This window comes from Elephas maximus, chromosome 1 (genome assembly GCF_024166365.1).
Source record: "Elephas maximus indicus isolate mEleMax1 chromosome 1, mEleMax1 primary haplotype, whole genome shotgun sequence".
Taxonomy (NCBI): Eukaryota; Metazoa; Chordata; class Mammalia; order Proboscidea; family Elephantidae; genus Elephas; species Elephas maximus.
This window is the reverse complement of record NC_064819.1, coordinates 126,975,728-127,001,604: the sequence shown is the minus strand read 5'-3', so window position 1 is coordinate 127,001,604 and position 25,877 is coordinate 126,975,728. Positions and strand designations below refer to the sequence as shown.

The 25,877-nt window shown below is 36.3% G+C and overlaps 1 protein-coding gene across 1 annotated transcript in view; it reads left to right on the top strand.

Moving 5' to 3' along the window:
- EYS (eyes shut homolog) overlaps nt 1-25,877 on the top strand; it is a 1,933,311-nt gene that overhangs the window by 1,285,826 nt on the left and 621,608 nt on the right. Inside the window, 1 exon segment of the mRNA XM_049873718.1 lies at nt 5,527-5,639. Coding sequence (XP_049729675.1) covers nt 5,527-5,639 — 113 coding nt within the window.

Genomic DNA, 25,877 nt, shown 5'->3' with positions numbered 1-25,877 from the left:
AATATATATTGGAATCCTAACCTCTAGGTCTGTGGATGTAATCCTGTTGGAAATAGGTTTTCTTTATTATTGTAATGAGGCCATATCAATGCAGGGTGTGTGCCAAACCTAATTACTTCTGATTTATAAAAACAGCAGATTAGACACAGATAAAGCACAAAAGAGGGAAGATAGATGCCACTGAAGATAACCAAAGAACCAAGAAACACTGGGACTACCACAGAGAGAGACTTACCCTACTGCTGACCCTGAATTCAGGTTTCTATCCTCCTGAACTATGAGAAAATAAATTTCTGTTCTTTACAGCCACTCACTTGTGGTATTTCTTTTATGACAGCAATAGGAAACTAAGACGCATACTAATTACAAGTGTTTTTTTAAGAGGCTAAGTCTGATGATTGCCTTATAAGGACCTCCTATGAGTTTATCCCTATTGATTTTTATTTTTTATTTATTTTGGGGTTATTTGGTGCTTCATTCAGAAAGAATATACTTTCTTTTGTTTTTTTTTTTATGGCAGGCAGCCACCACTTGTCTGTCAGCTTGTTGTACTGTGGTGGCTTGCATGTGAAAACTGGACAATGAATAAGAAAGACCAAAGAAGAATTGATGCATATGAATCGCAGAGTTGGCAAAAACATTGAGTGCTAGAAGAACTAACAAATTTTTCTTGGAAGAAGTGCAGCCAGAATGCTCCTTGGAAGCAAGGACTGCATCTCATATACTTTGGACATATTATCAGGAGGGACAAGTCACTGGAGTAGGACATCATGCTAAGTAGAGTAGAGGGTCAGTGAAAAAGAGGAAAACTCTCAATGAGATAGATTGACACAGTGGCTACAACTGTGGGCTCAAACATAGCAAGGATTGTGAGGATGGCGCGGGACCAGGCAGTGTTTCATTCTATTGTGCCTAGAGTCACTATGAGTTGGAACCGACTCTATGGCACCTAAAAACATAGCAGACAGTTGTATTAAGGGCAGATTACCTGAATCCAGTTACCTTAATCCAAACCTTGATTGAAAGATGGTTTTCAAGATTTGGAAAATTAGCCTATTTCCAGATTGTTCCTAGTCCTAAAATATATCCTTTTGGCAATAGTAACAGAAAACCTTAGTTGTTTATTAAAACACTCCTGCTTGTTTGATTCTGAATTTCAGTGTTTTTCCCCTAGCTCCAGAAGACTTACTGAAGCTCCTGTTCAGCTTCTCTAAATCTTGTCAGTCACTTGTGAACTCCTAAGTACTTCAAGATGAAATGGAATGCCGAATGTCAAGATCAACACTTAGTGCTTCCCTTTTCTCTGATATGTTTGCCCTTCATATCCTTGCTACCTTGGTAGTTTTCTGTTGCCATCAAATAATTCCTTATCTAAATTCTACTTTATCTAGTTGTTGTTATAAGAGGGTTGATCTCTTAAAGTATACTCTGTCATTATCAGAAATGGAAATCCATCATCCTCTTCCTTTTTTTTTTTTTTAACTGACCTTTATCTGGTTTTCTACTCCAAAGTGCCTAGTCCTGCAGATGCTAGCCTACATGGTGACTTTGTTTGTATTAGAAAAAGTAAACCCTTGGGATAAACAGGTTTTTTAAAGTAAGCCTTTCTGGAAAGATAAAGTGAAAAGAAAAACGTGGACTAAATTCCAGTCTTTGCTCCACTTCATTAACTAGGCTCATTTTGTCAGTGCACAATTTGTGTAATCATACATGGCAACTTTGTGCTCATTACAAAAATGTGCTTAATAAACATTTGTTTAGCCAATGCATGCATTTTATTCTCATCTAGAGAATTAGGCTTAACCACTGTTCTATTTTACTTCTATGTATAGACTTTATCTACACGAATCCTGAAAACATTACAATGCACACATAATTTAATGAATATATTAAAATGAAATTGGTTCTTGTATTAACAAAATTTAGAGACTAAAATATCTCTATTTTTCGTGTAGTCGTTTCTCATTAAGTTGCTAATTCTCAAATTTAAGATATTTAACCACTCAAGTCTGTCAGTTGGCATTACATCTAGTACACAGTTCTAATATGATCTGTAAGAGCTAAGCATCTAAAACACTACATGTTAACATCTAAGTTCACCTATGTTGTTGTTGTTGTTAGGTGCCACTGAGTTGGTTTCGACTCACAGTGACCCCATGCACTACAGAATTGTGCTCACAATTGTTATGCTTAAGCCCATTGTTGCAGCCAGTGTGTCAATGCATCTCGCTTAGAGTCTTCCTCTTTTTCACTGACACTGTATTTTACCAAGCACAATGTCCTCCAGGGACTGATCCCTCCTGATAACATGTCCAAAGTATGTAAGACGTGGTCTCACCATCCTTGCTTCTAAGGAGCAGCCTGATTGTACTTCTTCCAAGACAGATTTTTTCGTTCTTTTGGCAGTCCATGGTATATTCAACATCCTTCACCAACACCACAATTCAAAGGCTTCAATTCTTCTGTCTTCCTTATTCATTACCTAGCTTTGGCCTGCATAGGATGCAATTGAAAATACCATGGTTTGGGTCAGGCATACCTTAGTCCTCAAGGTGACAAGTTCACCTACAGGTGCTCAAAATAGGTACCTCCTACCAATTTCTTGACATATCATTTCCCAAGGTCTCCAGCCTTCAAATAATTTTTGAGAAACTACTAAATGCTTAAAAGGCATTAAATAAATATTCATAGCATTGAATCTTCTGCTTCTTAATTTTTGTGTTTCTCCTTCATAAACCACATGTAGTTTGTCAAAGTCTTATTAATTCTTTCACCACAATACCACTCACATCCTTTCCATTTTTTAGCCACTAGCAAATATAAGACTTAATTATATCAGCCCTACATTGCTTTATGAGCCTTTAGTTGCTTTAGTCAGTTTGAAGCTGGTACTGACAAAATTTGATTCTGTATGAGTCATTTATAACAATTCAGTATATTTTTGATAACATATTGAAAGGATATTCTCTAATATCAACCATTATACCTTAGGAACTTTATAGAAAATTATTTTTAATTCTCTTTTAAAAATGTAAAAATTAAATAGATGAGAAGGCTTTACACTTGCTAGTAAATATGGTAGATTAAACATGTTTGTTTACCTTCTATCCCAAATTCCTAAAGTATCACTAAATGAGCCTCATTTCTTTCTTTGTTTTTAACACCTAAAGTGGAAGTAAAGAGATATAAACCCACAAAAAAAAAAAAAAAAAAAAGAGGAGAGGACATATGTAGCAATTCTGAAAATAATACAGCAGATGGAAAAGTGGTAATTGACCTAAGTTAACCAGAGAAAGCTAAAATAGAGTCAGTAGGGAGATATCACAAATATAAGCCTGTTTGTCCATAAGAAATTCAAAATGGTTCAGAAATTGAAGGAACAGATATCTCAGAAAGTAGTGGTTTTTGTTGTTGTTGAAAATAAGATAATTGTTTCAAGCCCTGTTTAAAAACTGGTTAACCCCTGAAACCACTTTTTCTTCCATGTTGGACCCTCTTGTATAATACAGATAATCTCCCAATCTCGGTACCCTTAATTCAGCACATCTGCCAAGTCTCTTTTACCATACAATATAACATAGTCTCAGGTTCTAGGAATTAGGAGGTGAATATCTTTGGTCAGCAATTATTTGGCCTACTACACTCTTCTATTCTCATAGTCAATCCAAAATTTGGCTAAGGATAGAATTCCAGGTTACCAATAAATTTTCTCCAGAATATTCAATATTAATGCATTACTGTATTTTTTTTTCTAGTTTACATGTTGTGCCACAGAAGTCTAATGGCATTGTGTTTTGTAATTCTTTGTGTGATCTTCTTTTTCCTCACTCTGAAAGTTCTTAGAATTTTGTCTTTATCATAAGATTTCTGAAATTTCATAATGGTATGTGTTGATATGGGTCTATTTTAATCCATTATTTAGGTGACTAATGAATTTAGAAATATAACTTGAGACTTGGAATAATATTCTTGATAATTGGTTTCTTTCCTTTTACTCTGTTCTTCATTCAATAAACAAATATTATTTGTATAGTGGATTACCTGGAATGATTCTCTAGTTTTCTTTTTCTTCTATTTAAGAGCTTGGCTGCTAACCAAAATGTCAGCAGTTTGAGTCCACCAGCACTCCTTGGAAACCCTTTCTGGCAGTTCTACTCTGTCCTGTAGGGTTGCTATGAGTCAATATTGACTGACAACAATTTCTTTTTTTTTTTTTTTTTTCTTTCCTTAAGAGCAGTCCCTCAAACACAGCATGTTCCAGTTCTTCCATTTAATATTTTACTTCAGCTATCATATTCTGGTGGCATAGTGCTTAAGTGCTACGGCTGCCAACCAAATGGTCAGCAGTTCGAATCCTCCAGGTGCTCCTTGGAAACTCTATGGGGCAGTTCTACTCTGTCCTATAGGGTAGCTATGAGTAGGAATCGACTCGACAGCACTGGGTTTTTATCATATTTTTAACTTATTATATCCTTTTTTTTTGTTCTCTCTCTCTCTTTCCACCCCCCCCCCGAACCCCCCATTATATGGATGAAATATCTACCATTCTTTTTCTGGGGATATTATTCATACTTTACAAAAGTTTACTTCTGCCTCTTCCATTGTCTTTATTTGTCTTTTCTGCTTTTCCCCGTTCTTTTTTATTGTTGTCTCATATGTTTCACACTTTCCCCATGTGTCTAGTAAGCCTTGCATTTCCTTTGGTATTTAAAAGTGAGATAGATAAAAGGGAAGTGAGAACTCGGCATGCATGTGTGGGTTTATCAACTCGATGGCACGGGGTTTGGTATGGCTTTTGGGTTTTACTATTGATGGAACCCAGGCCATTCCTTTGAGGTACTCCACTTAGCAGTACTTAAGACATCTCCTTCAGTGTGGAGATTCTCCAGCAGGGAATGCTGGAGGGTAAACTGTTAGTGTTGTGCCAAGGCAGAGGGATAGGCTATACAACTCAACACAAAGGACAAGCAGAAAGCATCAGGGCTGCAGGATATCACAAATATTTCTAGCTTTTCCTGTGTTTTCTTTGCCCCTGAATGAGCAATTTTTCTTGATCTTTCAATAGCTACAGAAGAAACATCTATGTAACTGATGTCTGAAAGAAAAAAGGGCAAATGACGGAGGCAAAAGACAGAAAAGTACAATGTCTCAATGGGAGGGATGAGTGTATCATCTTTTTGTTTCTATTTTTCATCGATAAATCACTGTAATTATAAAACTTTTGGGCTATATTAAATTTGCTCTACTCATTTGTAAGTGAATTTGAGTAATTAGTACAGTAATAAGAATATACAGACTCCAGGTACTTTTTGATTCATCACGTGGTACTTTTTCCTACTAATTTTTTGAATGCTATATATGAAATGAATTGAATTGCTGTACTATCAATATATTGAATAAATCAAATCAACTTCTCAATCCAGTAGTGCACCCTGGCCAATTTATGGCAAGGAAAATGCATCAAAGAAAATCATATAAATTATCTTTCTCTCCTTCTTCCTCTTTCTCTCCTTCTGTTTTTCTTAGATTTCTGGACCAGTCAAGAATTTTACTGGCTGCATAGAAGTTATAGAAATCAATAACTGGGGATCATTTATACCTTCCAAGGCAGCGAACAAAAATCACTTTGACAATTGCAGGTAAAAGATCACCAGTGATTTTTAAATATCTTGTTTAAATAACCACACCAAGAGTTAGAATTTCCAGCTTCTTAGACACATCCAAACTCCCTGAGGGACTGAATTACTGGGCTGAAGGCTGGGGACCATGGTCTCAGGGGACATCTAGCTCAACTGGCACAGCATAGTTTATAAAGAAAATGTTCTACATTCTACTTTGGTGAGTGGCATCTAGGGTCTTAAAAGCTTGTGAGCAGCCATCTAAGATACACCACTGGTCCCACCCAGTCTGGAGCATGGGAGAATGAAGGAAACCAAAGACACAAGGGAAACATCAGTCCAAAGGACTAATGAACCACATCTACCACAGCCTCCATCGGACTGTATCCAGCACACGTAGATGGTGCCTGGCTATCACCACTGACTCCTCTGACAGAGATCACAATAGAGGGTTCTGAGCAGAGCTGGAGAAAAATGTAGAACGAAATTCTAACTCACAAAAAAGACCGGAGTTACCAGTCTGACAGAGACTGGAGAACATGGAGTATGGCCCTGGGACACCATTTTAACTCAGTACTGAAATCATTCCTAAGGTTCACACTTCAGTGAAAGACTAGACAGCCCCATTAAACAAAACGAGACTGAATGGGCACACTAGCCCAGGGGCAAGGACAAGAAGGCAGAAGGGGACAGGAAAACTGGTAATGGGGAGCCCAAAGTTGAGAAGGGAAGAGTGTTGACATGTTGTGAGATTGGCAACTAATGTCACAAAATAATATGTGTATTAGTTGCTTAGTGAGAAGCTAATTTGGTCTGTAAACCTTACTCTAAAGTACAATTTTAAGAAAGGTAGAATTTCCATTTGAAATCATTTAATCAGGACTAGACTATATTTCTTTCACTTTGTTTTTCTTCACACTCTCACACTCTACTATAGAATTTTTAAGTGATATTCCAATTAAGTTGGACAGTTTATTTATAATGTGTTTTTGCTTTGTGTTGTATAAGATACATCTTATCGATCAACCTATGGTTAGTCAGGCATGATCAGAAAACATCATCTATCAGGTCTAGTTTAAAAAGTGAACCCCCCAACAGTCATGCATGGCGAGTATTTTTTAGCGTGCTAAAATGCTTCTTTGTCCCACAATATCACTGTAGATAAATTGTCCTTCTGCTTGAATTTTCATTACTGGTGACAAATGCCTTTAACCAATCTGCTTCTGGCTACAGAAATCTACAAATCTGAGGACTTGAGGGGACTACAGAGATGACACATTTGGGACAGTAGTAGGAATAAATGCCTTGGTGTGGATTTTTTTAAAAAATATTTCCTTAGCTGAGAATAAAGAAAAAAGATGATTTTGGGAGCACGGTGTTGGACTAGAAAAGCATCACATAGGACATGTATGGTGTGGTAAGGCAGGGTGTTTGGACACAGGACAGCATAAAACCCTGTTTATCAAAGCAGAAATACATTGATTCATTCTACCAAAAAAATGAAATCTTGAAATCCTAATATGCACTATGGTCCAAAAGTGAATCAACAGAGGCACAGTGTCTGTCCTCAAAGAGTTTATAGTGTAGCAGGGGAGATACTGATGAAACACTCAAATGAATGTATAAATATGGAGAGTGCTTGGAAGGAAAAAGCACATAAGGTTATGAGAACTTTTCATATATAAATACAATCAAATATATTTCCTTCACACTGTCGAGGAAATGTTGTATATAAAACCAAAGCCAAACCCATTGCCATGGAGTTGATTCTGACTCACAGCTACCCTGTAGGACAGAGTAGAACTGCCTCATAGGGTTTCTAAGGCACAGCTGGTGGATTCGAACTGCCAGCCTTTTGGTTAGTGGTCGAGCTCTTAACCACTGGTCCACCAGGGCTCCTATATTGCACATATTCACGCATTAAAGAAATATTTCAGAAAGTAAAAAAGATGATTCATTACCTATTGTTTCATGCATATTGACTTTCAGGCTAGTATATTTAAAATATATTTAAGCCATGATGACACAGTGGTAGATTGGGTGTTCTTTTTTTTTAATTTTTTTACTTTTAATTAAAGGAAAATGTATCTTACACTAGGCACACTAGGTGGATCCTGAAATTTTAATATAAATCAAATGCATATAAGTCAAGTTGTATTTTACTATTCATTCCTAATTTTAAAGAAAAGTTTCTATTTTCTTTATTAATTCACAGTTAGCAATGTTACCTAACACTCCTTTAACTGGCAAGTTCTTTTCTTCCTACCTTCTTTGTTGAATACTTAATGATCTGTTAACTGGTCGTTAAACAAATTATAAGCAGTTACTAGGTAGCAAATCCACTGGAAAGGATACACTGTTCCAGTGATTTATATAGTTATCTGCTATTTTGATTATTTTAAAAACATGAATTTTTCCATTTTTAGTTTTATAAAAGTAGGGCACAGATTTTTTTGCTTATAAGAAGGAGCATAAAACAAAAACAAAAACAAATCAAAATGTGATCTCTAGATATCTGCAGGCCAATTCTATACCTTGTCTTTTCTTCATCTTTACTCTTAGAAGTCCTATTTTGTTTACTTCCAATGACTTTTAATTTTATACTTACTTTGCAATATTGGACTACTTAACCACTATACATAGCTTAAAGATTCTAGTGATAGTATATCTCTCTAAACCCAGTATCTCTCTTTACAATATCTAATATACCTGTGGGAAAATAAGAGACATTTTTCTTGTAATTAGGATCAGGGCAAGTGAGGACTGCTGGAATTTCTCTGTATTTTCACTCTGCTCCCTTCCTTCACCAACACCTAAGACCAAGTGAATTCACTTAAAACCACATTTCCTAAGAGAGGCATTATACTGGATTGATATAGAATACAGACTTTAAAGTCTAATTTGCAAATTATTGGCTATATGATACTGAGCAAGATTTAAAAAGTCCCTGTTTTTTGATCTTTTTTATTAAGTCTGTCCAGTATGTTGTTAAGCTAAAGCAGCTGAAGAAACTCTGACCTCAGAAAAATATGTGTTTAGAAAAGATAAACAAGAACCATTTGCTGTTAACTCTGACTCACGGTGACCCGGAGTGCGTCAGGGTAGAACTGTGCTCCATAGATTTTAAATGGCTATTTTTTCAGAAGTAGATCATCAAGCCTTTCTTCCAAGAACCTCTAACCTTTCAGTTAGCAGCTGATGGTGTTAAACACCTGTACCTTCCAGGAAGCCCTTGAAAAAAAATAGGGGTTTATGGGTAGCCTTTTTTTTTATGATAATTGGGAATATTCTTTGATATTACACCAAAACTTGGCAAGTAACAGAGCATTAAATGTTATCTGCAATGTGGAATCTGAAATAACATTGACAAAGTCTTCATACTCTGTTAAATTAAAATCCATTGGCCTATCTTGCACTTCAAATTGATCTTAAACTATGCATGATTTTCTACTATCATTTGGAAAATATAGCCCCTTAAGTAATTCAGCTATTCCAACATCAAAAATTTTCATTATAAAATGTTTCATTTGAAAACACTTTTCCAAAACTTTTAATATTTGCTTGAAACCTCAAAATTTATCATTGGCAACAAATACTGTTAACTGCTTTTATTTTAAGTGATAAGCTCATTTCATTTGTTTTTGAGAAAATGTCTACCTAGTACCTAAAATTTTATAACCATAATTTGAATGTCAGCTGCTCTTTCAAGTAAAAATTGTGTTCCATAAAAACAACAGATAGTTGGTCTCATAAGTCAATTAATTGCAGTCCTTTTCCTTGAGGCAACCATCACACGTCAGCAGGCAGCAGAAGTCTTTTATGCAAAGTATTCTTTTCATCACATATATTATTAAAAAGTCATGTGCTTTCATAAGCAGCAAATTACAAAATAGATAAATGGGACCTCACAAAAATTAAATACTTTGTTCATCAAAGGATTTTATCAACAAAGTGAAGCAACAACCTACAGACTGGGAGAAAATTTGGGAGAATCATATATCTGATAAAAGTTTAACACCCAAAATAAATAAATATATATTTAAAAACTTATATATATAAAATTTTATATATAAATTTACATATACAGATAAACTTATATGTAAAAAATTTTATATGCATAAAACTTCTACAATTTGAGAACAAAAAAAAAAATAACCCAGTCAAAAAATGGGCAAAGGACTTGAACAGACATTTCACCAAAGAGGATACACAAATGACCAACCAGCACATGAAAAGATAATGTCATTAGCCATTAAACCAAAAAAAAACCATTGCCATCCAGTCAATTCCTACTCATACTGACCATATTAAAAAAAAAAAAAAAAAAAAAGAGATACAAATTAGGGAGATACAAATCAAAACCACAATTAGATAATACCTCATCTCCATTAGAATGACTATGATTGAAAAAATGGAAAATAACAGGTGTGGTGAGGATGTGGAAAAATTGGAACTCTCATCCATTGCTGGTGGAAATGGAAAGTGCTACAGCTACTGTGGAAAATAGTTTTGAGGTTCCTCCAAAAGTTGAGCATAGAACCTCCCTATAATCCAGCAATCCCCCTCGTAGGTATATTCAAAAGAATTGAAAGTGAGAATGCAAACAGAAACCTATACACCAATGTTCATTACAGTACTATCCATAATAGCCAAAAAATGAAAACAACCTAAATGTCCATCAACAGATGAATGGATAAACAAAATGTGGTATATGTATACAATGGAATATTACTCAGCCATAAAGAGAAATGAAGTCTTGCTACATGCCACAACATGAACGAACCTTGAGAACATTACACTGAGTGAAATAGATTAGTTACAGAAGGACAAATACTGTTGATCTCACTTATATAATAGGTAAATGGACCAAAGCTTATTTGCAGGGGTAAAACGGAGGGAAATTGTTGCATAGGAGGCACTGAGTTTATATTAATATTGATAAAATATTTCAGAAAAAGATGATAATGATTGTACAATATAAAGAATGTAATCAATGTCACTGAATAATTGACAAATAATTGCTTACTTGGCAAATGTTTAGTGAATGTATATTTTACCTTGCATCATCAGTGCAAATGCAAACAGTAAAAAGGTGAACAATATCTTAGTATTATTATTAAAATTGTTTTGACCTCATGGACAATAGGAAAGGGTGTTGGAGACCTTCAAACTACTCTCTGAGAACTGCTGCTGTCCACTAATTTGTTGGCTTTCTGTTTACCTGATCATTACAGCAAAGATCATCTGTAAAGATATTGTTTACCACAATGGAGGACTATACGTACTAGTTCCAGTCTTACACCCAGAAAGTAAGGTGACTATCCCAACTCGAAGGCCTTTTGCTTGATGATGCAGGGTTTTGTTATTTTTTACTTTGTAATTTACTAAACTCGTTGCCATCAAGTTGATTCCGACTCATAGAGACCCTGTAGGACAGAATAGAACTGCCCCATAGGACTTCCCAGGCTGTACTCTTTATGGCAGCTTCTTTCTCCAGTGGAGTGGCTGGTGGGTTTAAAGTGCTAACCTTTTGGTTAGCAGTTGAGTGCTTTAACCACTACACCACCAGGGCTCCAATTTACTAAAACACTAATTTTTTTTTAAATAGAATGTTCTAGTTCCTCACCTTTTTTTTGCTTCCGGCTTTACACTGGTAATACAAGGAAAAACAGCAGCGGCTTTCAATTTAGCATTGTCAAGGAAATTGATTCACCTATTTTAGTATTTTGGTTCTCTTTATTTGGGTTTTGTTGGGTTTTTTTGTTTGTTTGCTTCAACCATTTTACCAATATTTTCCCCCCAGTGGCTGAATTGATAATGATTTTATCTACGTATATAACAATTTTTCTAACCTTCAAATTGTTGTAATATTTTCTATCTCTTTTTTAATAATCACACGTATTTACTTTACCTGTGTTCTTTATAACTAGATGGCATACACCTCAGGAACAGAAATTTACCGTCATCTATTAGATTATGTCTTCTGTCCTGAGTATGAAAAGTTGATCTTTCATTCAGGCTGAATAGACAGGTATCAATGTGGCATGACATCAAGAATAGCTAACTGAATTATTCTACTTCTAGTTGTCTGCTGTGGAGAACCACTTGTATATGAGCCAATGACTATCTGAATAGCCTTACAGATACACCGAAACATTGGAAAATGGAGATACGGATTTTTTTTTTTTAAGGCGACAAATATGGTGGAATGCTTACTGTCAACTGGAAGAATGATATAGATCTGTATTTATCAACATAGATAGATTGTAAAATATATCGTTTAGAAAAAAACACTTTGCCAAATGATAGCTATAGCAACACACCACTTGTGTAAATTTTTTATCTAAATAACCATAGTACTTACTACACATCCTAAAATTTCTCCATATAATAGTAAATATTCTAGTGGACTAGGTATTATTTGTACCCTTCTTCTTCTAAATAACACCCATTCCTAGAAGACTGTGTTGTGATAATGGGGGAAAATATTCAAGGAGAAGGAAATATTCAGAAAGCAGAGGGCAGCAAGTGACAAAGAGCTTTTTTTTCGCTAAAAAATTATCTTAACAGGACATTAGCATCATTAACTTGAACATTATTTGCTTTGCAAAAAGGAGTAAGTTATAAAGTATAAGCATGTTATTATAAATTTTTGGTAACTAGATGCCCTACTTTTAAACAAATATTTAATTAATAAAAGAGTAAAGTGTACTGTTTTAAAATCATACATTAATGTCATTTATTTTTAAAATCATCTACTATAATTTTCTAATACACGATATTGTTGTTAGCTGCTGTCAAGTTGAGTCTGGCTCATGGTGACCCCATGCGTGCAGACTAGAACTGCTCCATAGGATTTTCAAGGCTGTGACCTGTCAACAGGCCTGTTCCAAGGCATCTCTGGGTGGGTTTGAACCACCAACCTTTTGGCTAGTAGTTGAGCACTTAACCATATGCACCACTGAAGGGCTCCTACACACAACATAGACCTTTAAAATAAAATCTATTATTTTATTACTCAGAAGTAGGAATATAAAGTTTATACATTCAGAAAATAAAATCAAATAAAATTGTAAAATGAAAATGAAATTACTTTCTCCAGTTTTTTAGCCATTCAGGTACTTCTATCAATGTTCTATTACATTAATATATTCAAAGTTTCCTAGAGAAATTTTTATCCTTCACAAATGAAGACCGGAGGATAGGGTAAGAGATTGATACTGTAAAGTTTGAAATTTATTCTATATATGTAAATTAAAGACTGAAGAGGGGAGAGCTTTCAACATGAAGTTTAATTTCTCACAGATGCAGGAACTCTGTTTTTAATACATCTTCCTTGGCATGCCTCCTTTTGGTAACTGCCAGTTTGTTTTAGTTTTTGTAATAGCTAAATTGTGTCATGAGTTACTGATCACCATGAGGGGGGCCAATAGTATATGAGACTTGTCTTCAAGGATTTTTGTTACTCTGTACCAGGACATCCACTAACAGACCGTGCACAACAGTGACAGCCAATAATAATAACAAAAACTTTCATTTCAAAATTCTCCTTTTAGAAGACTTAGAGTCCAGCAAAACTGGGTTGACAACCTGACGGTTTCATACATGTTTTCATTATTTCTTTTCCACTATATATTCTTCTTTCACTTCTCTCACTATTGTATTTGGTTCCTTTTTTCCTTTCTGCTATCTTGTATGAGTTAATTCCTTATAACATTTATTACGTGTTTTCATCTGCTCCAGAGCTTCTGGGAAGAAGTCTATCATCTTTGCGGCATTTTTTCAATCTTTTTGCCTAATTTATGCCTTTACACTTAATTAAATATCTGGCTTTATATTGAAGGCATAGAAAGTTTGCAAATGATGATGAGACCACCATATCGAGTATTTTAACTCTTTAAGATTTGAAATTAAGGCTATACTAGAACTTTTGCTTTGGAAAGTTGTCCAGTGAAAAATATTTTAGATTTATCTTCATGAAATCCAGTAGTCCTACATGAGGAGAAATGTAGAGATGATAAACTGCATACTAGAAAAATATATGTATCTTCTCAGAGTGCTAGACTCTTTCCAATTTATCAAAGATATTTTGGGTTTGTTTTGGATTTTACGTGTGTATGTCTTCAAAATTAAAAGTAAGAAAATATATCTACTTGGAAATAGGTCATTTTTATTTTCAAACTCTCAAAATTCAAACTAGATATTCTTAATAGTCAATAATAATATTTGGAAAATGTGCAGTTATTTTAACTAAAGCATAACTCTGAAATTATTTTATCACCTTTTATATTTTGTGCTATTTTTTATATCTTTTAAGCCTACTTCACAAAATTTTAAAAAAGAATTGCTTCTCTAGCATCCATAGTGAACTTAATCACACAATTAGTATGCTCATAATTTAGATATGACAAAATATGTCTAATATGCATGGGCAGAGTTTGCCTGTGAGTATGTATGGGCAGAAACAATAGACACATGAGTTCCTTAAGTAGGTATGCCCAAGGATACATTAGAATAGGGCTAGTAAGCGCATAATTGAAATCTTCAACAACCTGGGTTTTATAAAACTCTAAGATAATTAATTGCTTATATGTGCACATGGCTACTCTTCAAACATCAGTAAAAAAAAAATGAAGTGACTGTGAATTATTCAATTTTGTAGAATCATAATTTCCTTTTATATATCTAAAAATGAATTGAGTCTTCACCCTGTGTGATGTAATGTCTAATGCCTTTCCCATGACCACAAGGGAACTTATGCTTGAAGGCATAGCTTTCATCATATTCTGTTTATTTACTGTTCCCTCGATGATATTTGTACTCTAATTCTGAAGCTCAGAGTTAATTGTAAGAACAGTGACTCTGAAACCACACGTTGAATGATGGTTTTACCACTTATCTGTGTGACTTAGTAGCTTCTCCATCTATAAAATGGGAATGATAAAAACAACATTGGCCACAGAGTGTTGATGTAAGAATTTATCAATACGATCAGGAAGAATCAGTAAGAATTTTGAAATGCATGACTTAATATATAAGTTTAAAATCCTCAGATTGGTACCAAAAATATAATATGCATTTTATAATTACTAGCTATTTCTGTCTTTGTTATTGTTGTTATCTTTTGTTCCTCCTCGAAAAATTATCAGTCCTTTTTCCTAGTTTTTTCAACTAACAGAAATGGTTGCGGGTCCAGAAGAAAGAGTCAGGTATATCAGAGAACAGCATAACATAGCAAAGATGTAAAAAAGAAAAATAAATGGATATTAGCCAGTCCTGGTCTTAGAAATCTCTTGACCACTCCATCCCAGGTATTTCCTAAAGGTCTGTTCTTGACCCCAGTCTCCAACCTTATTTCAGGTTGTGTGTTCTGCCTATAATCTGTCTTTATTTCATTATTTCAGGAGCCCTTAATGCCTCACTCTCTAGAAACTCCATTTACTTTTCCCCCTGTCATATTAAGAAGGACAATTAACATTTGTAGCTCCATCTTTTTATGGCTGGACCATGCACTGGGGTCTATTGTTTCACAATTAAGTGCTCTACCATCATATTTCACAAACTAAAGGCAATTCTCTCCCTAAAAGTAATTTAAAACATTCTTTTTGTTATTACACAGATTTGATCACAAAGCATGGTTAATATGTTGAAGCTGGAGAAAGATCGCCTCTGCTGTGTTACACAGATGAGGACTAAAGAGTTTATCAACTGGTTTTGTGGAAGCAGCTCTAAGTTAGTTAAGCTGATGTGTATCTATGTCAGAGGAGTTAACAGTCAGTAAGCTCTGCTGATTATTACAGATGTAACCTTAGCAAAGTCACTTACTTTCTTTATACCTCGGTTTCCTTACCTGTAATATCGGGATAGTGATATTGGTATCATAAGGTTGACATGAGGATTGAATGAAATTGTATATAAGCAAAGTGCTTATGCAGTGCCTGGACACAAGCTGTTTCATTTTGGTAGCTATTATAATTAGTCATTTTCACATGTGTTTATTTGATTGCTTTCTTAGTTAAGGAAGGAAAGAGTCATCTAGGAAGAAGAATGCTTTTAATGAGAAGTTTGAAAGTTCTATCTTCATTTTTTTTTAAGCATCTATTTTTATTCAAGTGAAAAATAAAACTAAATAAGAAGTAGATGCAAAGACATTTAAGATCAGGGTACAAATATGAAATCCATACATTTTGTTACACTATAACTTGGGGGTATTTCTATTCCAATTTGACTTTTTCATTTTGTATAAAGTTTGTTTTAAAACTGAATTATATTTTCACTCCCCTACATGGTAAAAACTTCCCAGTGTTCTATTCCTGTCTCATTCATATCTTTGTTGCATCGTATGAGCTCCTTGACAATTGAAAGATATCAATATTTATATTTTAAAGTCTATTTTAATACTTGGGAAAAGAAACATTCAGGAAAAGGGAAAGTATTTTTAGTTTTGCAATAAAAATGAATATAGTCAGGTTTTACTTATACAAATATAATCATATTTGGTGGAATGTGAAATGAATCTTTTTTAAATGTTATTAAGGTTCTAGTTATATATAACATGTGTTAATATTATGAAAAATAGAAGGATTGTTCATTTTTGAATAATTGCATTCATGATATTGTTCATGATTAATGATGGCTTTGCTAAAACTGTCTTATATGTTCCAAACTCTGGAGAGACTGATACACCGATCCTATCCCTCCATGCCCTCAGGCTTCTATATGCAGTATTATGCTTCAGACATATTTTCAATTTCTGCTTTTATTATTAATGGATGACAATCTTCCAAATGCTTGCCATTGCTTTTAGAATAAAAGTTAAATTCTCTACTAGCTTTTCAACAGAAACTCATGTACCCCCTCCATAATACAGAATTGTCCCCTAGAAGTAATTGTCTGTCCAAAGACATACTTGCCCCATCCTTTCCATCTCCCTCACATCTAGGTGGGACCATGGGGCTAATCCCCATTAGTGGAAGGTGAGCTGAAGGAAGTGCATAGTTTGTGGCCTGTGATGTCTGGGAAGTGCATTGGCCATCGTTAACTGAATGAGGAGAACTTTAAGGCCCCAGGGGATGATTGACTCACGTAAAGACCCTGGGTCCTTGGGTAACCAGACAGGTAAAGATGACTGCCTGCCTGGGTCAGCTGCCATACTAAATGTGTGAAAAATAATCTTTTACTATATTAAAAATTACATCACTGAAATTAAGAAGTAATTTGTTATTGCAGCTAGCATCACCCAACCTTTTTTTCAACTGCTATAGACATTGATATTTATAATGAGGTTCTGTAAATGCTAATATATAATATTGGCTAAGAAAACAGGAGCCCTGGTGGTGCAGTGGTTAAGAGCTTGACTGCTAACCAAAAGGTCAGCAGTTTGAATCCACCACCCTCTCCTTGGAAAGTCTATGGGGAAGTTCTGCTCTGTCCTATAGGGTTGCTATGAGTCAGAATTGACTTGATGGCAATGGGTATCTAATAGTTTTTGGAGCCCTGGCGGTGAAGTGGTTAAGAGCTCAGGCTGCTGATTAAAAGGTCAGCAGTTTGAATCCACCAGCCGTTCCTTGGAAACCCTACTCTGTCCTATAGGGTTGCTATGAGTTAGAATTGACTCAAAGGCACACAACAAAAAGACAACAAGCAAACAGGTGGTGGATGGTAAAGAAGCAGGTATTTGAGGCTGGAAATATGGAGACTTATGTGTTGCAGTGGCAAAACATCGCTGAAATTCTCACCTAAATTAATTTGGACTGCAGACCATCTCTCTACTTTCTTGGAAATCTAGGAAAGAGGTTGGAAAGAGCCAGAGAATTATGCGTGTTTGGTAAAGTTGTCACAATAAATGCATGAGTTTGGGAAATAATTTGCTGGCTTGAAAACAAAGATGGAAGGGAATACAGAAATAAGAAATGGAAGAACACAAAAAATAAGAAATAAGAAGGTATATTTAGAGCAACACAGGCCCATTAAGTTATCACAGCTAAACATAAGAACTCAGCCAGGCAGCAAAGATCAATACAAAAGATGTTTCATATCCTCCAAACTTATTGTTCAGATGGCTTCAAGGTAGCTGCCGTTAAACTGAGAGACAGAGGTAAAAGGAGAAGAAAAACAAAAAGATAAATCTGCCTTGAGAATTGTGCCAAGGAAAGAATCTTGCACGTGTTGCTAACATGGACCAGACTAGAAGCAAATCAATGGGGGTATGTTCAATTTTGATGGAAGTCTATTGCCAAAAAAAAAAAAAAAAACTGCAAATAGGCATCCAAAAAGCCTATGACTATAAAACACTCTTGGACCTCAAACTGTATACCAGTACAAAGCAGAATGAGAGCTCTGTCTTTCCCGAGTAGCGTATCTCCTCAGAGCCCACCTTCTCTAGGTATGACTACAGAAGTGAGGCTGTGAGCAATAGATAGAGAAGCTGCTGCTCAAAAAGAACCAGTCTAATCAGAGAACCCTCTATACTGCTGAGAGAAGTGTCACAATTGATGGCCTGGATGCTTTTCTTTGTTGCTATGGATCTACAAACTAATGTGCATTTCTTATTACTTCCTTTTTTGAATGGGCATTTTTGTGCACTTATTTCATCCCTTCTCCATCCATTTATATTGTTTTTTAGTTTGTAACTATCTTGACTATGAGGACTCCTAACCAGGTCTGATGGAAAGGACGGGGCATCACCCAGAGGCCATTAAATTTGATCTGGATGCAGTAATTGGATAAGATTTTGTGCTATATCCTTTGGGAAGGGGCTGAGTGTGATCTACATGAGAGAAAAAGGTATGCATGGATATTTAGTGGCCAGAGGGGTAGACTAAGAGAGACACAGCTAGCTGTCCATCAAAACAATGTGGAATTTTTACTAATGGCAATGGCTCAGACAGGGATGACCTTTTCCAACCACAATAAATCTTGGTCAGAGATCAGTTACGATCACAGACCAAATTTATCTCGCCCCCTTTTTTTGGTAAGGCTCAGGAAATAAGAATGTCTTTTTTACATTTTTAAATGGTTGGAAAAAAATCAAAAGAATAATATTTTGTGACACTTTAAAATTATATGAAATTTAGAATTCAGCATCCATAAATAGAGTTTTATTGGAACATAGCCACACCCATTCATTTACATATTATCCAAGGCAGTTTTTGCACTACAAAGACAAAATTGAATAGTTGAAATAGAAGCCATATGGCCCACAAAGACTAAAACATTTATTTTTTGGCTGTTCACAGAAAAAGTTTGCCAACCTCTGATCTAAATGGTGCCATAGAGCCAGTTCTTATCCATGGAATATAGACAGAATTGAACTATATCACTTACTGGTCAAAACAAAAGATTGTGTGACTGTTCCATGAGTTTTCTCTTCCCAGTTCTTTTTTCTCTCATCTTCTGGCAGGATGCAGAGAATGTAAGGCCCTAGTCAATGGTAGAGTTATGGGTTGGAAGGATTCTAAGACCTCAAATCCCTACCTGGAGAACCTCCTCTCCAAACATCACTGAATAGAAACATCAGCATTAGACTACTAAGTGAGCAAAACTGAAGAATTGTGCTAGGCCACCGGACTTGGTGGTTTATTTGTTACAGTGGTAAGGATATACAAACTAATAAAAAAAAAGAAAACCTGTTGCAGTCCAGGTGATTCAAAATCATAGTGACCCTACAAAAGAGAGTAGAACTGCCCCATAGAGTTTCCAATGAGCAGCTGGTAGACTCAAACTGCCAGCCTTTTGGTTAGCAGCCATAGTCTTAACCACTATGCTACCAGGATTAAATATGAACTAATACCAAAAAACTCAGTGCCGTCGAGTCAATTCCAACTCATAGCGACCATATAGGACAGAGTAGAACTGCCCCACAGAGTTTCCAAGGAGCGCCTGGCAGATTTGAACTGCCGACCCTTTGGTTAGCAGCCATAGCACTTAACTACTACTCCACCAGGGTTTTCTGAACTAATAAAAAAACATACAGGCTGCTAAATTTTTATTTTACCTAAAGTGCCGGTATGTCTCTGTTCAGTCTTAAAAATCCTTACTGTCTGTTTCCATTATTTTCCTCCAGCTTCTCTTTCACCAGTCCTTCCAATTCATCTTATTCATTTCTTAATTCTACAATATTTCTTAACTCCTATTATTACATACTAATGGAGCCTTGATGGTGCAGTGGTTATGTGCTATGGCTGCTAACCAAATGGTCAGCAGTTTGAATCCACCAGCCACTCCTACGGGGCCGTTCTACTCTGTTCTGTAGGGTCACTGTGAGCTGGAATCAACACGACGGGGTTTTACTACATGTTAATGTTGTGGATGTACTCAAGGTCATATTTTGGCTCTCGTGGACTTGCTCTGATTTTCTTCAGTTTCAATTTGAACTTCCGTATGAGCAATTGATGGTCTGTTCCACAGTCGGTCCCTGGCCTTATTCTGACGGATGATATTGAGCTTTTCCATCATCTCTTTCCACAGATGTAGTCAATTTGATTTTTGTGTGTTCCATCTGGTGAAGTCCATGTGTATAGTCACCATTTATGTTGTTGAAAGAAGGTATTTCCAATGAAGAAGTTGTTGGTCTTGCAAAATTCTATCATTTGATCTCCAGCATTGTTTCTATCACCAAGGCCATATTTTCCAATGACTGATCCTTCTTCTTTGTTTCCAACTTTCTCATTTCAATCACCAGTAATTATCAATGCATCTTGATTGCATGTTCTATCAATTTCAGACTGTAGCAGCTGATAAAAAAATCTTCTATTTCTTCATCTTTGGTCCTAGTGGTTGGTGTGTAAATTTGAATAATAGTATTAATTGGTCTTCCTTGTATGGATATTATCCTATCATTGACAGCGTTGTACTTCAGAATAGATCTTGAAAAGTTCTTTTTGACGATGCATGTGACCCCATTCCTCTTCAAGCTGTCATTCCTAGCATAGTAGACTATATGATTGTATGATTCAAAATGGCCAATGCCAGTCCATTTCAGCTCACTAATGCCTACGATATTGATGTTTATGCATTCCATTTAATTTTTGATGATTTCCAATTTTCCTAGATTCATACTTCGTACATTCCAGGTTCTGATTATTAATGGGTGTTTGCAGCTGTTTCTTCTCATTTTGAGTCATGCCACATCAGCAAATGAAGGTCCCGAAAGCTTTACTCCATCCACATCATTAAGGTCGACTCTACTTTGAGGAGGCAGCTCTTCCCCAGTCATCTTTTGAGTGCCTTCCAACCTGGGGGCTCATCTTCCAGCACTATATCAGACAATGTTCTGCTGCTATTCATAAGGTTTTCACTGGCTAATGCCTTTCAGAAGTAGACTTCCGGGTCCTTCTTTCTAGTCTGTCTTATTGTGGAAGATCAGCTGAAATCTGTCCTCTATGGGTGATCCTACAAGTATCTGAATACCTGTGGCATAGCTTCCAGCATCACAGCAACCCGCAAGCCCCCACACTAAGACAAACTGACAGACACGTGGGGGCCAAAATATGACCCTGAGTACATCCCACCTGAATTTAGAGACCCTCTCAAGAATAGATTTGACGCATTGAACACTAGTGACCGAAGACCAGACAAGTTGTGGAATGACATCAATGACATCATACCTGAAGAAAGCAAGAGGTCATTGAAGAGACAGAAAGGGAAGAAAAGACCAAGGGGAATGTCAAAGGAGATTCTGAAACTTGCTCTCGAACGTCGAGCAGCTAAAGCAAAAGGCAGAATTGATGAAGTAAAGGAACTGAACAGAAGATTTCAAAGGGCATCTCGAGAAGACAAAGTAAAGTATTATAATGACATGTGCAAAGAGCTGGAGATGGAAAACCAAAAGGGAAGAACATGCTCAGCATTTCTCAAGCTGAAAGAACTGAAGAAAAAATTCAAGCCTTGAGTTGCAATAGTGAAGCAGTCCATGGGGAAAATATTAAACGATGCAGGAAGCATCAAAAGAAGATGGAAGGAATACACAGAGTCATTATACCAAAAAGAATTAGTTGATATTCAACCATTTCAAGAGGTGGCATATGATCAGGAAATGATGGTACTGAAGGAAGAAGTCCAAGCTGCTCTGAAGGCATTGGCGAAAAACAAGTCTCCAGGAATTGATGGAATATCAATTGAGATGTTTCAACAAACAGATGCAGTGCTGGAGGTGCTCACTCGTCTATGCCAAGAAATATGGAAGGCAGCTTCCTGGCCAACTGACTGGAAGAGATCCATATTTATACCTATTCCCAAGAAAGGTGATCCAACTGAATGTGGAAATTATCGAACAATATCATTAATATCACACGCAAGCAAAACTTTGCTGAAGATCATTCAAAAATGGCTGCAGCAGTATATCGACAGGGAACTGCCAGAAATTCAGGCCGGTTTCAGAAGAGGACATGAAACCATGGATATCATTGCTGATGTCAGATGGATCCTGGCTGAAAGCAGAGAGTACCAGAAGGATGTTTACCTGTGTTTTATTGACTATGCAAAGGCATTTGACTGTGTGGATCATAACAAATTATGGATAACATTGCAAAGAACGGGAATTCCAGAACACTTAATTGTGCTCATGAGGAACCTTTACATAGATCAAGAGGCAGTTGTTCAGACAGAACAAGGGGATACTGATTGGTTTAAAGTCAGGAAAGGTGTGCGTCAGGGTTGTTTTCTTTCACTATACCTATTCAATCTGTATGCTGAGCAAATAATCCAAGAAGCTGGACTGTATGAAGAAGAACAGGGCATCAGGATTCAAGGCAGACTCATTAACAACCTGTGTTATGCAGATGACACAACCTTGCTTGCTGAAAGTGAAGAGAACCTGAAGCACTTACTAATGAAGATCAAAGACCACAGCCTTCAGTATGGATTACACCTCAACATAAAGAAAACAAAATCCTCACAACTGGACCAATGAGCAACATCATGATAAATGGCGAAAAGATTGAAGTTGTCAAGGATTTCATTTTACTTGGATCCACAATCAACAGCTATGGAAGCAGCAGTCAAGAAATCAAAAGACACATTGCATTGGGCAAATCTGCTGCAAAGGACCTCTTTAAAGTGTTGAGGAGCAAAGATGTCCCCTTGAAATCTAAGGTGCACCTGACCCAAGCCATGGTATTTTCAATCGCATCATATGCATGTGACAGCTGGACAATGGATAAGGAAAACCAAAGAAGAATTGACGCCTTTGAATTGTGGTGTTGGTGAAGAATATTGAATATACTATGGACTGCCAAAAGAACGAACAAATCTGTCTTGGAAGAAGTACAACCAGAATGTTCCTTAGAAGTGAGGATGGCTCGACTGCATCTTACATAGTTTGGACAGGTTGTCAAGAGGGATCAGTCCCTGGAGAAGGACATCATGCTTGGCAGAGTACAGGATCAGCAGAAAAGAGGAAGACCCTCAACGAGGTGGCTTGACACAGTGGCTGCAACAAGGAGCTCAAGCATAGCAGCGATTGTGAGGATAGCTCAGGACCAGGCAGTGTTTCATTCTGTTGTGCACAGGGTCACTATGAGTCACAAGCCACTCAGTGGCACCTTACAACAACAACAACAATGTTGTGGATATTAAGACTAATAAAAAGAGAGTTTATGGTCTTCAGAAATTCACGGCATTTTAAAGGGGAGAACACATAGATAATTGTAATAAAAAATGTCGATTAAAATGATACAAATATTCCCTGCGTTGCCACAGGGAGTGACTGTGATTGATGGAAAGATACCAACAGACATGGAGGAGTTCATTTACTATAGGTACAGAATATGACTTAGTAGCACACAGTCACTTATTAGAGCTGAGCAGGAATACAGCTCACTCCCAGTCAGAGATACAACTTCCCTAAACCTTAGTTCTCAAGGAAGATAATCAGGTAGGACACATGTTGCTTGATAGGGGAGACAGTCCATTCAGATCCTCCAAGAAAGTTTCTTTAGCATTATCAGGCCCCTTCAATTTTTGTGCAGACTCTGCCATATGGCTGTCTACTCACCAGATATAGGTAACTGGTAATAATCTCAAAGAATCCTATGGTAGTATATAAATCAAAAGTCGAGTTGTCTAAGAATACCACTTGGCCCCAGGTAGATATGGCCTCAAATATTCCTGAGTTTTATCCCTGAAATATCCACCTACTTATTCATTCACACATTCAGTAAATATGTATTGCCTACCTACTATACACTAGGTTCTGTTCTAGATATTTGGATATAAAGATGTACAAAACAGATGCACTTCTGCCCCTTGTGAGACAAAGTCTGGTGCAGACATTTTCAGAGAGTGAGATGGGGAGGGTAAAAAATGTCAGCACCAGCCCAGAGTGGCGCATATCAGAATCAGAAGTGATATCTGGCTTCTGTCCTTCAGAGTCCTTCTGTCCTTCAGAAATAATAAAGAATAATATTTTATTTTTATTGAAGGAAAGTTGGCTAGATCTAGCTAGTTTCTGGCTGATTAAGGAAGAGAAAGGAGACAAGAGGGACTCCAGAACAAACATGCAGGAAGATATGTCCATCAGGGAGATTTATATTAGAGAATAGATAGCATAGGGTAGTAATATGAATTGGGAATATTAGGCGTTAAAGTATCAGGTAAAACCATAAAAATGAATAAAGACATCCAAGGAAAGTATGTGCAGTGAAAAGAACAATGGGTCAAGGACAAAGTCCTAAACACCGCCAATTTTTTTTTTCTTTTTAACAAGTGTCAGTCAATGAAGCACACGAAAGAGATGGTTCTTTAGAGGGTCATCAACTCTCGGTTCATAAGTTTTCTTGCAGCAGAATTTCATATATCAGAGAAAACTACAGTGGCAGAGTATTCTTCGTGGGTGTTTCAATTACCTGGAGTGCTTTGTAATTCATCTGTCTTATTTTAGGACACATCAGTTCATTCATTAATTTAAAAATTTGTACAACAGCATGCTAAGTGTTTGGGATTTAATGCTGAGCTTCATAGAGCTGGCCTCTGACTCCATGGAACTTTCAGTGGGGTCATTTCATTTAAGCAATAGAAATTCAGAAAGTTTGTTGTATTCCCAGTTGTGATAATATAGTATGTTCGGGTCTATTGTTAATTGTGAAATATAACTGTCAAGGCCTAAAGGGTGTTCTAGATATCTTACTCCTTTTAAATAAAATGACATCACAATGTCCATTCTGAACATGACTTTGGCATTTTGAAGAGTTATATGCATTGCTGATGGCCATACAGTAATTTCATAACATCTGAGAAGGGCCAGTCCCTGAACATTACTTTATTTGATGACATTGTAAAAAACAGGACATTCTAAGGCAATCCACTTGTTAAATATATTTTGATGAATTTGTCCAAACATGACTTAATTTTAACCGTTGTATTGGCCAGCAGAGATGTACAGCATTCAATAACTGTCGTTATACCATAAATATATTTCACATTCATTTTGTTATTGTTATTTAGGTGCTGCCAAGTGGGTTCCCAATCATAGTGACCCTATGTATGGCAGAACGAAACACTGCCCAGTCTTGTGCCATCCTAACAGTCATTGCTGTGTTTGAGCCCATTGTTGCAACTACTGTTTCAATCCATCTCATTTACAGTCTTCCTCTTTTTTGCTCAGTCTCTATAAAGCATGATGTCCTTTTCCAAGGACTAGTCCCTCCTAATAACCTGTCCAGTGTTCCTGAGGTAAAGTCTCTCCATCTGTGGTTTTAAGGAGAATTCTGGCTGTACTGCTTCCAAAGAAGATTTGTTCATTCTTCTGGTAGTCCGTGGTATTTTCCATATTCTTTACCAACACCATAATTCAAAGACATCGATTCTTCTTTGGTCTTCCTTATTCATTCCAGCTTTCACATGCATATGAGGTGACTGAAAAAAACATGGCTTGGGTCAAGCACACTTTAGTCCTTAAAGTGACATCTTTGTTTTTTAGCACTTTAAAGAGATCTTTTGGAAAAGGCTTGCTCGATGCAATATGTTGTTTGGTTTCTTGACTGCTGCTTCCATGGGCATTGATTGTAGATACAAATAAAATGAAATCCTTGAAAAATTCAACCTTCTCTCCATTTATCATGATGTTGCTTATTAGTCCAGTTGTGAGAATTTTTGTTTTCTTCATGCTGAGGTGCAATCCATACTGAAGGCTGTGGTCTTTGATCTTCATCAGTAAGTATTCAAGTCCTCTTCACTTCGATCAAGCAAGGTTGTGTCATCTATATATATAACATGGCATCAGTCTTCCTCCAACCCTGATGCCATGTTCTTCTTCATATA